Here is a 12,724-nt window from a genome sequence, read left to right on the forward strand (position 1 = left end):
GAATGTTTAGCATCTGTAGGAAAGGGAGGGGCACGAACATGGTAGGAGCGGTAGCATGGAGCCTGGCTGGCCCTGTGAACGGAGATGCTGTTGTTAGGAGTCGAAACCATACGGTAACATTTTATTGCATGCATATCCCAATGTCCGCATTTGTCTATAAAGGCAACCTATGAAACTGAGCGTCATGTCGAGGGCTAAGCGCTCCTTACGACAGCGCCGCTGATTTTTACACAGAGCGTTTTCCCACGGTGTACGAAAATCGAAGTCCTCTCCTCCCAACCAGAAGACAAAAACAAAACAAAAACAAGGTGCCAAAGAACCGGGCCACAGACAAGTGCGGCAATGAGGAGGAGGAGGAGGAGGAAGAGGAGAAGCGCAGGAGCTCGCGAGGAGACAAAAGGAGCGCGAGCCCCTCCTCGCGCAACCCCCGCGCCTCCCCCAGCTCCTCCTCTTCCCCCGCTCCTCCTGCGCTTGTTGCCCCGTTTCCTAGCAACCACCCGCGTGCCACCTCTCGGGGCTGAAAGCGGAGGCCGGGGTGAACGGACGGCTCGCCATGGCGGCCCCCAGGCCCCGAGGCCGCTCCCCGCCTCTGCCTCCCCCGAAGCCCGCCATTTTCTACGGGCCCGTGGAGCCGGGGAACCCTGTGGTGGACAGCTTCGAGAAGGACCTGAGCGCTTGCCTGGGCTACTTTCGGCGCCAGCAGGAAGCGAAGGCCTCGGGGGCCTCGGGCTCCAGGCAGCAGGAGCTGCACAGGCTGGGGTAAAGCGGAGGCCGGGGACGGGGCTGGCGGGAGAGGGCGCGCCTCTCTTCCCACTCTCGCTCTCTCCTGCGCCCTCTTTCTCCCCCGTGCTTCCTTTTTTGCTCTAAAATATCTCACGAGCTGCTTGCACATAACATTGTACTGTATAAGTTCTCAGAAGTTGCAGGGGATAGCCTGGAGTCTTCTGAGACTTACAGGTGAAATTAGAATATCGTCGAAAACTGCATTTATTTCAGTAGTGCAACTTATTATTTTTAATTTTTCACAAATGCTTTCTTTTGGAAATTCCACAGTAATAAAACAAATAGTTACAATAATACAAAAATAAACATCACTATTACATTTCATTAATTACATTCCATTTATAATTAACCCATCTAACGACAAATGATTACAATTACAACAAATAAAGGCTTGACATATCTTGCTTTGCATGTCATGCATCTATCTCATATATTGGTTTCACCTTTTAAGTTGCATTACTGGAATAAATGCACTTATTGATGATATTCTAATTTTCCGAGTTTCACCTGTAAGCACTCTGTCTCTCATTGGGCACATGCCCTCATGACTGCCATGAAGGTGGCACTGTGTAGTATCCAGGTGCATCAGTTGTAGCTGACACCTGTAGCTTAATTAATTACAACAACAACAACAACAACAACAACAACTTATTATGCTTATTATGTATAACCCCCCGGGTTTCCACAGCAACTCTGAGCGGCTCCCAACAGAATATAAAAAACACGATAAAACATCAAACATTAAAAACTTCCTTAAACAGGGCTGCCTTCAGATGTCAGATAGTTGGTGTTCCGCAGGGTGGGCACCCTCTGCCTTGGTTACCTGTTCACCTCTTTATAAAGACTAGATCCAAAGTTGGAGCCATTATCCAACTGCGTATCGTTCTTCCCCTTTACTATCCTTGCACTAAAAAGGAATAGGTGCAGCCATGCCATTTTCTGACAGCTATTAGAAAAAAACAAGTGCTAGGGAAAAGCAGAAATAATGATTTTCTCCTGCTGCAGTTCTTTGACCTTTAGTTGTGCTAGCAAGGTAAGAAGCTTTCACCCACCATATGAACCTTGGGGTGCAAAGTGGGAGCACAGGCACAATTACCAGATTTTTTTTTTAATGCAAGGAGGATAATAGGAAGGAGAAAGCTATTAAGAACGTAAGAAGGTCTCTGCTGGATCAGGCAAATGCCAATCTAGTCCAGCATTCTGTTCTCACAGCGGACATCCAGACTGCAAGCTGGAAATAAGCTCCATAGTGCTTTCCTGCTTATGATCCCTAGAAACTGGTTTTCAGAGGCATACCCAGCTCTACCACTCTTTTAAATTGGAACCAGTGAAGGCGGTGAAGGTCCTGTGTGAGTGTCTGGAGGCGGTTAGAGGATGGATGGTGGCTAACAGATTGAGGCTGAATCCTGACAAGACAGAAGTACTGTTTCTGGGGGACAGAGGGCAGGCGGGTGTGGAGTACTTCCTGGTCCTAAGTGGGGTAACTGTGTCTCTGAAGGACCAGGTATGCAGCCTGGGAGTCATTCTGGACTCACAGCTGTCCATGGAGGCGCAGGTCAATTCTGTGACCAGGGCAGCTGTCTACCAGCTCCATCTGGTATGCATGCTGAGACCCTACTTGCCCGTGGACTGTCTTGCCAGAGTGGTGCATGCTCTGGTTATCTCTCACTTGGACTACTGCAATGTGCTCTGTGTGGGGCTACCTTTGAAGGAGACCCGGAAAGTACAACAAATCCAGAATGTGGCAGCTAGACTGGTGACTGGGAGTGGCAGCTGAGACTGGTCCTGAAAGACCTACATTGGCTCCCAGTATGTTTCTGGGCACAATTAAAAGTGCTGGTGCTGACCTTTAAAGCCGTAAACGGCCTTGGCCCATTATACCTGAAGCAGTGTCTTCACCCCCATCGTTTTGCCCAGACACTGAGGTCCAGCACCAAGGGCCTTCTGGTGGTTCCCTCACTGTGAGTAGCGAAGTTACAGGGAACCAGGCAGAGGGCCTTCTCAGTAGTGGCGTCCGCCCTGTGGAACGCCCTCCCATCAGATGTCAAGGAAATAAACAACTACCTGACTTTTAGAAGACATCTGAAGGCAGCCCTGTTTAGGGAAGCTTTTAATATTTGATGAATCATTGTATTTTAATATTCTGCTGGAAGCCGCCCAGAGTGGCTGGGGAAACCCAGCCAGATGGGCAGGGTATAAATAATGAATTATTATTATATTATTATACTGGCTCAGATATAGGAGGTAATATAATCAAGACTTGTAACTTTTGATTGCCTCATCTTTGAATCTGTCTGATTACCTTTTTAAAGCTGTCTCAGTTGCTGGCCATCGCTATATCTTTTGGTAGCAAATTCCATACTGTAACTATGTGCTTTGTGAAGAAGTACCGGTATGTCCTTTCATGTGTCCTGAATCTTTCAACATTCAGTTTCATTGAATCACTGCTGGGTCAGTCACTATTTTAGTGGGAGAAAAACTTCTATCCACCTTTTATAGATCAAGTCTAATTTTATACATCTCTTTCATATTCTCTGAATTAAAAAGCCCTTCTTTTGTAACTCTCCTCATAGCCCCTGGATCATTTTGGTTGCCCTTTCAATTCTGGGAGTTTCAGGGAATATTTAAAGAGAATATCAAACACAATGGCCCAGTTGCACAATATGGTAACCATAGATTGAACCTGCTTTGCTCCCTCCTTTCATTGTGGAATATAGACACAACCCCAATCCTTGACTTAGCAGTATGTCTGAACCAGAGATCATGGTTTATTTTGCTTTAAACAAACCATAGTAGGGGCTTGTGCTTGGCTTGTTGACACTAATTTGGCTGCATCATTCCTGGTTCAGGTATAATGTTAAGACAGGGACTGTGACTCCTGGAAGATCTGCTCCCTGCCTTGTGTGCCTTTTCTGACCTGGAAGGGCAGGGCCCTGACTGACGCCAGCTACCAAAGCTGAGGCTGCTGACTGTTGGGCTGGGTTAAAACTCTTGGGCTGGGGTGTTGTTTGGGGTTTTGTTTGTGTGTGTGTGGGGGAGAGGTTGTTGCTGTTGAATTTTTTTGTATCTTTATTTTAGAGCTTGTGATTTATTTATATGGAAATTGTTCAGTTTTGTTGTGTATCATTTTGATGTTTTATTTATTATTTATGACTACTTTTGTTAAGTTGTAGTTATTTATTTTTTCATGTTGTAAGCTGCCTTGAGCTTGCTTTGAGCTGTGGAAAGGTGGCATACAAATAACATCATTTACCGGTATGTATCTATGGTAGGTTTCTCCCTGGCTTGTCAGGTTGTGAGAATGCTGCCATTGTGTTTCCTGTCTTTATTAAAAAACAAACGAACAAGAATATTGCCATATTTCAGTCCATAACTTTCAGTGGTTATTTTTGTTTAGAGCAACTAGTTTATTTAATATTTGGAACAACTACAAGCCTCGATTCCCAGATTGGTATTACAATGAAAAACTTGTGAAAGTTGGTGATGAGCTTGTGGAAATGAAAGTAAGTAATGCCCTATGTGATTTATAGCAATTTCTCTCCTATACTGTATCTGCATTTGTATTCTGCCATCTGAGAATATACATCATGCATTTGGTAAAGTGCAATCTGCCCCTGATAGCTCATGTCTTTTTAGCAAACTAGATGTGATGCTAAATTTGTCATGAGCAGTTAAAACAATCTTTTTAAAACATTAAACAGTGGGCATGTGTGTATTACCTGGATCAAACCATGGTGTGCAGCGAGTCCTGAGAAAAAATTGTGTTAGCAGATGGGTAGCCCTCCTCCTGATGTGCCATGGTCCTAATCTAATAGGAACTTTCTGTGCCTACTGTTTAATGTTTAAAAAAAGCTTAATGCAATTGCAAGTGATGAATTTAGCATCAAGTGTCATTTGTTTTTAAGATACCACAAGACTTTCTGTTGTTGAAAGCCATTTGATTACATAATACCAACCCAAGATTGCTGACTGTGCAATCCTATATAAACTAAAAATAAAAGCCCCATTAAGTTTAATCATTCTTCATCTCAGGTAAATTTCAGCCTATTTGTGGCCATTATTGTACATCAAAAATAGACTGTTAACCCCATAACCAGGCCTTTGGTTGATTTGATTGACATCTTATGCCCTTTTAAAATGTGGTTTTTTTGGGTGGTGGCGGCTATTGGGTTGTTTTTATTTTGATTATTTATTTTGTGGTTTTATATTTTGATTTTGTTCTGTGAACTGCCCTGAGACTTCCAGGTATAGGGCAGTATATAAATTCAAAAATAAATAAATAAATACCCCCAGCTCATGACAAGTTTTAGTGAGAGGCCTTCAATAGTGTTTCCTGTCCCTCTTTACTTTCACCTGCATGGGTGGACACTCTGTTAAAGGATATGAAACTGGAAAAGGAAATATAGTAATCTTTAACTGAAGGTATAAACACTGCTGTAGAGTCAGAAGAGTAGACTCTCACCTCCTCCGCAAAAATTCTGTTAGAAGGATTGTGTGTGTCTGATCACATTACTTGAATTAACCTCACTTGCAGTTAGTCTTATTCCACATGTTGAGGAAGATTTATCAAGAAATTCATGCTGTACAAATTGATGATGGTGATGATTCAGTAGCTGGCATTTTTATTTTTGACTTGGCAACAAAACATTAGTCTAGCATATAATTACAATATTGTATATTATTGTGTCAATTATCTGCTATTTTTTGACAGATTAATAAGATTTATACAATGAAATCTAGGATCTGTTTTTGCTTCTTAAAGAATACCATGCCCTTTCCCTAGCTTTTGTGTCTTATTTAATTCAAGCACCTAAATGACACCTGCAGTCTCAGTTGTATAGTTCTTGCTTCCTTTTTTTGAAACAATGCTCTGTGTAGGTTTCCATTTGCTCAGGAAGTGGTTGCATTGTAGAGGTAGATGCAGATATCTTGGTCTCTAGCTTATAACACATTTTCTTCTGAAATGCAAATAAAATTAAGAATCACTAACATGACTGCTATTCATTTTCTTCTTCTTTTACCAAAGCCTTAAAAAATACACAGTTACCTAGAATTGTTTAGATATTGAATATTTCTAATTCTCTGAACTTTGGTTGTATTGCTATTGTTTCTGTGGGTTATTTCAATATTAGAAACAAAATAGAGAAACAATAAATGACAACAATATACTTTCATGATATATTGACCAACAAGACTGATTAGACCAGGCATTCCCAAACTTTGGCCCTCCAGATGTTTTGGACACTGGTCCTGTTAGCTAGGGATCATGGGAGTTGTAGGCCAAAACATCTGGAGGGCCGCTGTTTGGGGATGCCTGGATTAGACTTTCTCTCCATCTCTACCACGCTGTAGTCTTATACAGTACTGTACTCACTTACCTGGGAGTATGTCCTGTTGAATTCGATGCAACTTACTTCTGAGTAGACATATATAGGATTGCATTGTAAATGTATTATAAGAAGGATGGACAACTTGTGACCCTTCAGATGTTATTGGAGTGCAGTTTCCAACATCCCTGAACAGAGACTGCATGGGGTTGATAGTACCTGGGTTCCAAAATCAGAAATTAAAAGAATGCATTTTGTGTGTGTAATCAGTTGTGTTTTTTGTGTTTCCAGGAATATAAGCTGGCACTTACACAGTGCTATGGGCGATATCTTCAGGAAATATGTAGTGTAAATCTAAACAAAATTGGATCAGATGTGCATCAATTTAGGTCAGATTTTTTCCCAAAGGGACTTAGAGATCCAACTGCTGTGCATACAGTAAGTATATACAATGAAGGTTTAAAATAAATGTGATACTTTTTAATATTTTAATAATTTGGCATTAACGAGGTTTCATTAAATATTCAGTAAACACCACCCATTCTTCCTCCAGCAGCATGCTGTCTTAAGGGCACTTCTCATATGACAACTCACATTGTGTTTAAAGAGACAGTCATACTTTACTTACATCTAATTGTGTATATATATTTTTACAGACTTTTTTCCTGTGGTACTTGCTTATTGCTATGAGTAGGAAAAAATAATAAGCAGCATTTAGAGGTTTTGTTTTGTTTTTTAAGAAAACTGCCCCTTTAATTTGCAGTTATTGAATATAATTGGCACATTATAAGCCATGGGTAGGGAAATTATATGTGCAGTTGGGATGTAAGAAGATACCATTTCCCATTTTGTCCTGTATTTATGGCATGCTGCATTGTTTCTGTTCTGCTGCAGTTTTTCTCCTGCCAAAAATGTTATTCATCTTACTGTCTGTTAAGGTGCAAAAATAACTTTTGCACCTTTGAATCTAATGCGCCTTCAAATCTAATGCACACTTCAATTTTTAGAATCTTGAAACCAAAAAAAGTATTTGCTGGCAAATGTAAATGTGCCATCAAATCTAATGTGTACCTTAATTTTCTCAACATAATTTGGCCAAAAAGGGTGAGCATTAGATTTGAGTAAATACAGTATGCAATTATTACATAAATTATGTAAATTATGTTGATGTTATGTTTTCCCACCCTATTCATTCCAGTTTAAATGCGGGGGGAAAGGTGATTAAATATCCTTTGCTACCTGAAAGCAACAACAGTTAATACCAGTCACATTAACTGGATCATTTTCTGTTCCAGACATGGGACTGATAAGCTACCATCTTTGTTAATTTCCTCCCCCATTTCCATTTTCTTCGTAATTGCGTAATGGCTTCAAATGTTTGTATGCCCTTCTGGAGAGATGAATGGAGATGCATATCTTCTTCCATTAGAACATCAGAAGAACCCATAAATAAAAAGTATTTTAAAAAAAAGAACATCAGAAGAACCCTTCTAGATCACACCAAAGACCTGTCTTGTCCAGTATCTTGTTTCCCACAGTAGCTACCCAGATGCCAACAGGAAGTTCAAAACCAGGACATGAGCGCTATAGCCCTCTTCTGCTAGTATTCCTTAGTGACTAGTATTCAGAAGCAGGCTGCTTCAGATTTGGGTGTAGTATGTTGCCAGCTATATACAGCTATATCATGGAAGGGCAACTGAGAATACAGTACTGTAGATGTATTCTCCCTCAAATGATACCTCTGTCTCTTAATCTGTGGCATCCAACATCACCCTGTGTGTGAGACCCAGTTCTTTAGACTGGGTCTTTTTGCTCATTCATAGGAGAACCTTATTATATAGACTTGCATGTACGAAAAAGACATTTCATACATTCTGACTGTGTGTTGTGGGCAAAGTGAGACACATCTTACATTTGCAACTATGTTAATGAAATTAGCAAGCATATACGTTGTAGGATCGGCATAGCCATCTTTTAAAAAACAACTGATTATTCATATTCTTAATCCTCTGGGCATTTTATGATTTCATCTAATAAATATGTTAAAAGAGTTTGCCAATGTTTTTGAAAAAACATTTGGGATCTAAGCTCTCCTAGGATATTATTTATTATTCCTGTTGTAAAAGCAGATACTAAGGATTTCACTTTGAAGCTTGATAACTGGAAACCAGCTGTTTGCTGTAGAATAATGTGATACTTGAACACAAGTTTTTTCCTCTTCCCTAAAATGTAGGTCTAAAGTGCTCCAACATGTTCTCTGATTTCAGGTGGAAGATATTTTGTACTCTCTTGGTAACTAAATATCCTAGTTTAGGAAATTACAACACTGTTTGCCTTTATGGTAAATTGAAGCCCAATCCAGATTGTTTCTGTGTATCACTTCTTTTTATTAGATGAAAGGAAATTTTTCAGTATCTTAAAAGTGTCTTAACATTTTCAGTACTGTACTGAGAAATTCCCTGAGTTTTTAAACTTTTAAAACAGGTAGGAAACCTCTGTCCCATGGGCCTGATCTAGCTTGCTGAGCCTCCCTATGTGACCCACATGGCTATTTTGGGCAAGCCATGCCCACTTACTCTACCCCTGACATCATAAAGGCAGGGCATTGCAGGCATCGACAATTTGCAGTGCCCCAAAAGTACTGTTGCACAGCATTTTTCAGCACCTGATAGCCAGCAGGTTATCAGTCAGCTGATGTCATAATGTGAGTTGCCCCATTCATCTTACAAAGTGGGGGGCAGTGGGGAGGATAAGGATCTGGCCTTCCAGGCCAAAAAGGTCCACTACCCCTGTTTTACAACATCTTTTCTGAACACTCTAACAACAATATTTTGTCATTGAGTGAAGGTGATTATTGCTATTGCAGTTATTATATAGTGTTATTAAAAAACTTTGAAACACATGGACCCTGTGATCATCATCTGAAGCTCATCTGGGTTGGCAACATGTGAACAGGCCTTTTCTGCATTGGCTCCCCATTTATGGAATGCTCTTTTCAGGGAGGCTCGGCTGGTACCTTCTTTGCATATCTTTAGGCGCCATACAGAAATGTTTCTCTGTAACCAGGCTTTCGGCTGATTAATATTCTATGGCCTTTTAAATGTGTTTGTGGGAGTGGGGAGTTCTGGTTTTGGTTTTATGGTGTATTTTGTGTTCTCATTTTGTATTTTTATCTTGTGAACCACCCTGTTATCTTTGGATGAAGGACAGTACACAAATTTAAATCATGAACATCATCATCCAAAGAAGCACTACCTGAAGAGAAGAGGTAGAACGGGACTTTCCCATCCCCTTTGCACCTAAGCCACCTGAAAAACCTCTACCAGTGTGGTGTAGTGGTTAAGAGCGGTAGACTCGTAATCTGGGGAACCGGGTTCGCGTCTCCGCCCCTCCACATGCAGCTGCTGGGTGACCTTGGGCTAGTCACACTTCTTTGAAGTCTCTCAGCCCCACTCACCTCACAGAGTGTTTGTTGTGGGGGAGGAGGGGAAAGGAGATTGTTAGCCGCTTTGAGACTCCTTCGGGTAGTGATAAAGCGGGATATCAAATCCAAACTCCTCCTCCTCCTCCTCCTCCTCCTCTTCTTCTTCTTCTTCTTCTTCCTCTTCTTCTTCTTCCTCCTCCTCCTCTTCTTCTTCTTCTTCTTCTTCTTCTTCTTCTTCTTCTTCTTCTTCTTCTTCTTCTTCTTCTTCTTCGTCGTACAAAATGTGGGTGGCCAACACCCAGTTAAAGTATATTTAACAATACTACACCCAGTTAAAGTATATTTAAAAAAATGCTACTATGCCTTTTGAATATTTTCCTGCTCTGTGCTAAATGGAATTGGATTATAACCAACTTTGGAAAGCAGATTGTCAAGATGTTTTAGACTATTATTATTTTCCAGGACTGAGCTCTGTTTTGACCTTGAATAAGTGTCATCTAAGGGGATTGACACTTATGGATAGACTCCAGAAGGGACCTGCAACTAATTAGAAACAGCAATTTTACCACGCAACAACAGTATTTTAGAACTAGCTATTTGACCAAATACCTTTTCTGAGCTGTTTTCAAATGATGCCCACTACAGTTTTGGATGACTGCTGCAGCAAGGTTCCACATGCAGGCAGACTTTATATTTGTTGTCAACCTCAGGTGGAAGACACTACTCATTATCTGTTGGCCTGTTCCTTATATAGACACCCAAGAGATCACTTTCTGAAATGTTTGTTCACACAAGCAGGCAGGTACACTCCGGCTGAAATGGTCTAGTTTCTTTTAAGTGACACTAATAGCTTCATAACACACAGAATGGCCCCATATGCATTGGCTGCAACAAACAGACAAACAAACAAACAAACAAAAACATGAAAAAGTAGTTTGATAACATTGCTATAAAATGTTGTGATGATTTGGAGGTTTAATTTGAATCAAGCTGGATTTGAGTTTGTAGGTGTCTCTGGTAACCTCTCTCATATATAATGGATATTGACTCCTATCATGGATGTATATGATCTGTATTGTTTTACTGGTACTGTTTGCTGTGGGTTTCTCATGGCCTTTGGCTAGAAGAAAAACTTTATATTGACAGAAATATATATCTTTATCTTATTTGAATCATTTATAGACTGCCTTTTATTAAAAGAATGTTAAGGCAATTTACAACCATCTAAAATACCTTTGGGACGCGGATGGCGCTGTGGGTTAAACCACAGAGCCTAGGGCTTGCCAATCAGAAGGGCGGCGGTTCGAATCCCCGCGATGGGGTGAGCTCCCGTTGCTTGGTCCCTGCTCCTGCCAACCTAGCAGTTTGAAAGCACATCAAAGTGCAAGTAGCTAAATACCTCCAACGGGAAGCATTTCCATGCGCTGCTCTGGTTCGCCAGAAGCGGCTTAGTCATGCTGGCCACGTGACCTGGAAGCTGTGCGCCGGCTCCCTCGGCCAATAAAGCGAGATGAGCGCTGCAACCCCAGAGTCGGTACAACTGGACCTAATAGTCAGGGGTCCCCTTACCTTTTAAAATACCTTTAATAGATGAAATATATAAATAATATAAGAATAAATAAAACATGATACAGACAAACCCTCAAACAGTTCCAAGTACAAAAAGTAGTATGCATGGCTGCAAAGTCATGAGTGAGTGAATAAATAAGTTTTTAACAGGTGCTGAAAATGGATCACTGTTTGTTCAGAGGCACTAGCTTCAGGCAAGAAGTGAGAATCCCTCACACCAAATGAGTAGCAAATGCATTAAAGCAAACAAGCAAGGACCTTATCAGAACAGTTGCTGTGCTGGAAGTGGAATGTTGGATTGGCTGTGGGAAAACACTGTCCTAGAGACTGAAGTTCTGAGGATGTTTCAATGAACGCTTGTTTAAATTTAAGTACTGTGCCATGAAGCCATTGCTTAAATTAAGGTAGAAAGTAGTTAATTAGTTAAAAGGCAGCAACTGGATGAAAAAAGGACAAAGGAAACAAGCTAGTGAAGAAGGGGCCAATGAAGCATGGGGTAGACAGTGGTGGGAATTTCATACAAGACCTAGGAGTGAATGTGCTGAGTGGCACAGTCGTGAAAGAGCTGGGGAAATGGTGTCCTCTGGCTGAGTAGCTGAAGAGTGAGTTATGGGGTGGGGTGCTAAATTCACATTTTCATTTGAAAAATTATGTCATTTCAATCTCTGGTTATTCATTTTAGTTCCACGTTTTGCAAGTGAGGAATACCTGCATTTACAAATTGGTGTGTGATAATGATGAGGACCTCCTGAATCAGGAATCTGTGAAAACATGTTTCAGACTCTTGTCCTTTTTGCAACTGATCATGCAGATGACTTTGCCACATGAACGTTTGTGTTGGCTTGTCTACAATGGTACGTCACAAATTCTACTTTCTAAATGCTGTTGGAGAGCTGTCAAGATTAAAAGAGTGTTTAATTTTAGAGCCCCCCCCCTAATTTAAAATTCATGGGAAATTTCAGTTTTGCCATTTCTGTTTACATTTTGGGTTGAATTTTCGCTGTGAAGCAAATTATTTATTATGCAAGCAGTTGAGTGCTGATAGCTTTAATGTAGATGGATAAATACTGACAAAGCACTATAGTTTTTTAATAAAAAATTATAAGCATGTGTGAAGATTAAACTGTAAAATATATCAGAGGGGATTGTTTTCATATAAGGGAATTCAGTTCCCAAAGTTTAGGAAATAAACGTTTGAGATTATTAGAGTCATGAAATGGTTGACATGGTTTCATAAGACTCTTCAGTAAGTTTCAAAGAAGTTAGAAACCATTTAATATGATTTTTTTTAATTCTAGATAATCTTTGCCAATACAACCTAAACTATAGGTGTTATTTTGTATGTCCATTTACTGTAATCACTCTGCAGGTTTCATACATATATACTGTACATATAGCTTACAATTTATATTGAATAAATTTAATTTATTAATACATAAAGAAAAGTCATGTTGAGGTGAGAGTAAGGATAGCCCACAAGTTTCAGCATAATATATATAAGCATGCACACACATGCACATATTGCTATATATGTTTTTAAAATAATTTACTTGTCCTTGCAGGTACAATCCATATGTATACCATATGTAGGCATTTAATGACCATAGGTCAATCTTCTAAG

General features: G+C 40.4%; 1 protein-coding gene across 6 annotated transcripts in view; it reads left to right on the top strand.

Moving 5' to 3' along the window:
* The first annotated feature begins 471 nt into the window (after positions 1-471).
* CFAP54 (cilia and flagella associated protein 54) overlaps positions 472-12,724 on the top strand; it is a 105,061-nt gene continuing 92,808 nt past the window's right edge. For all 6 annotated transcript variants that reach the window (XR_009558270.1, XM_035127119.2, XM_035127122.2 and 3 more), the window contains exons 1-5: positions 472-759; positions 4,181-4,286; positions 6,402-6,548; positions 11,786-11,957; positions 12,666-12,724. Coding sequence is in view for 5 of the 6 variants with exons in the window: in XM_035127119.2 (XP_034983010.2) it covers positions 554-759; positions 4,181-4,286; positions 6,402-6,548; positions 11,786-11,957; positions 12,666-12,724 (690 nt within the window). In the remaining variant the exon portion in view is untranslated. The remainder of the gene's footprint in view (positions 760-4,180; positions 4,287-6,401; positions 6,549-11,785; positions 11,958-12,665) is intronic.

This window comes from Zootoca vivipara, chromosome 10 (assembly GCF_963506605.1).
Source record: "Zootoca vivipara chromosome 10, rZooViv1.1, whole genome shotgun sequence".
NCBI lineage: Eukaryota > Metazoa > Chordata > Lepidosauria > Squamata > Lacertidae > Zootoca > Zootoca vivipara.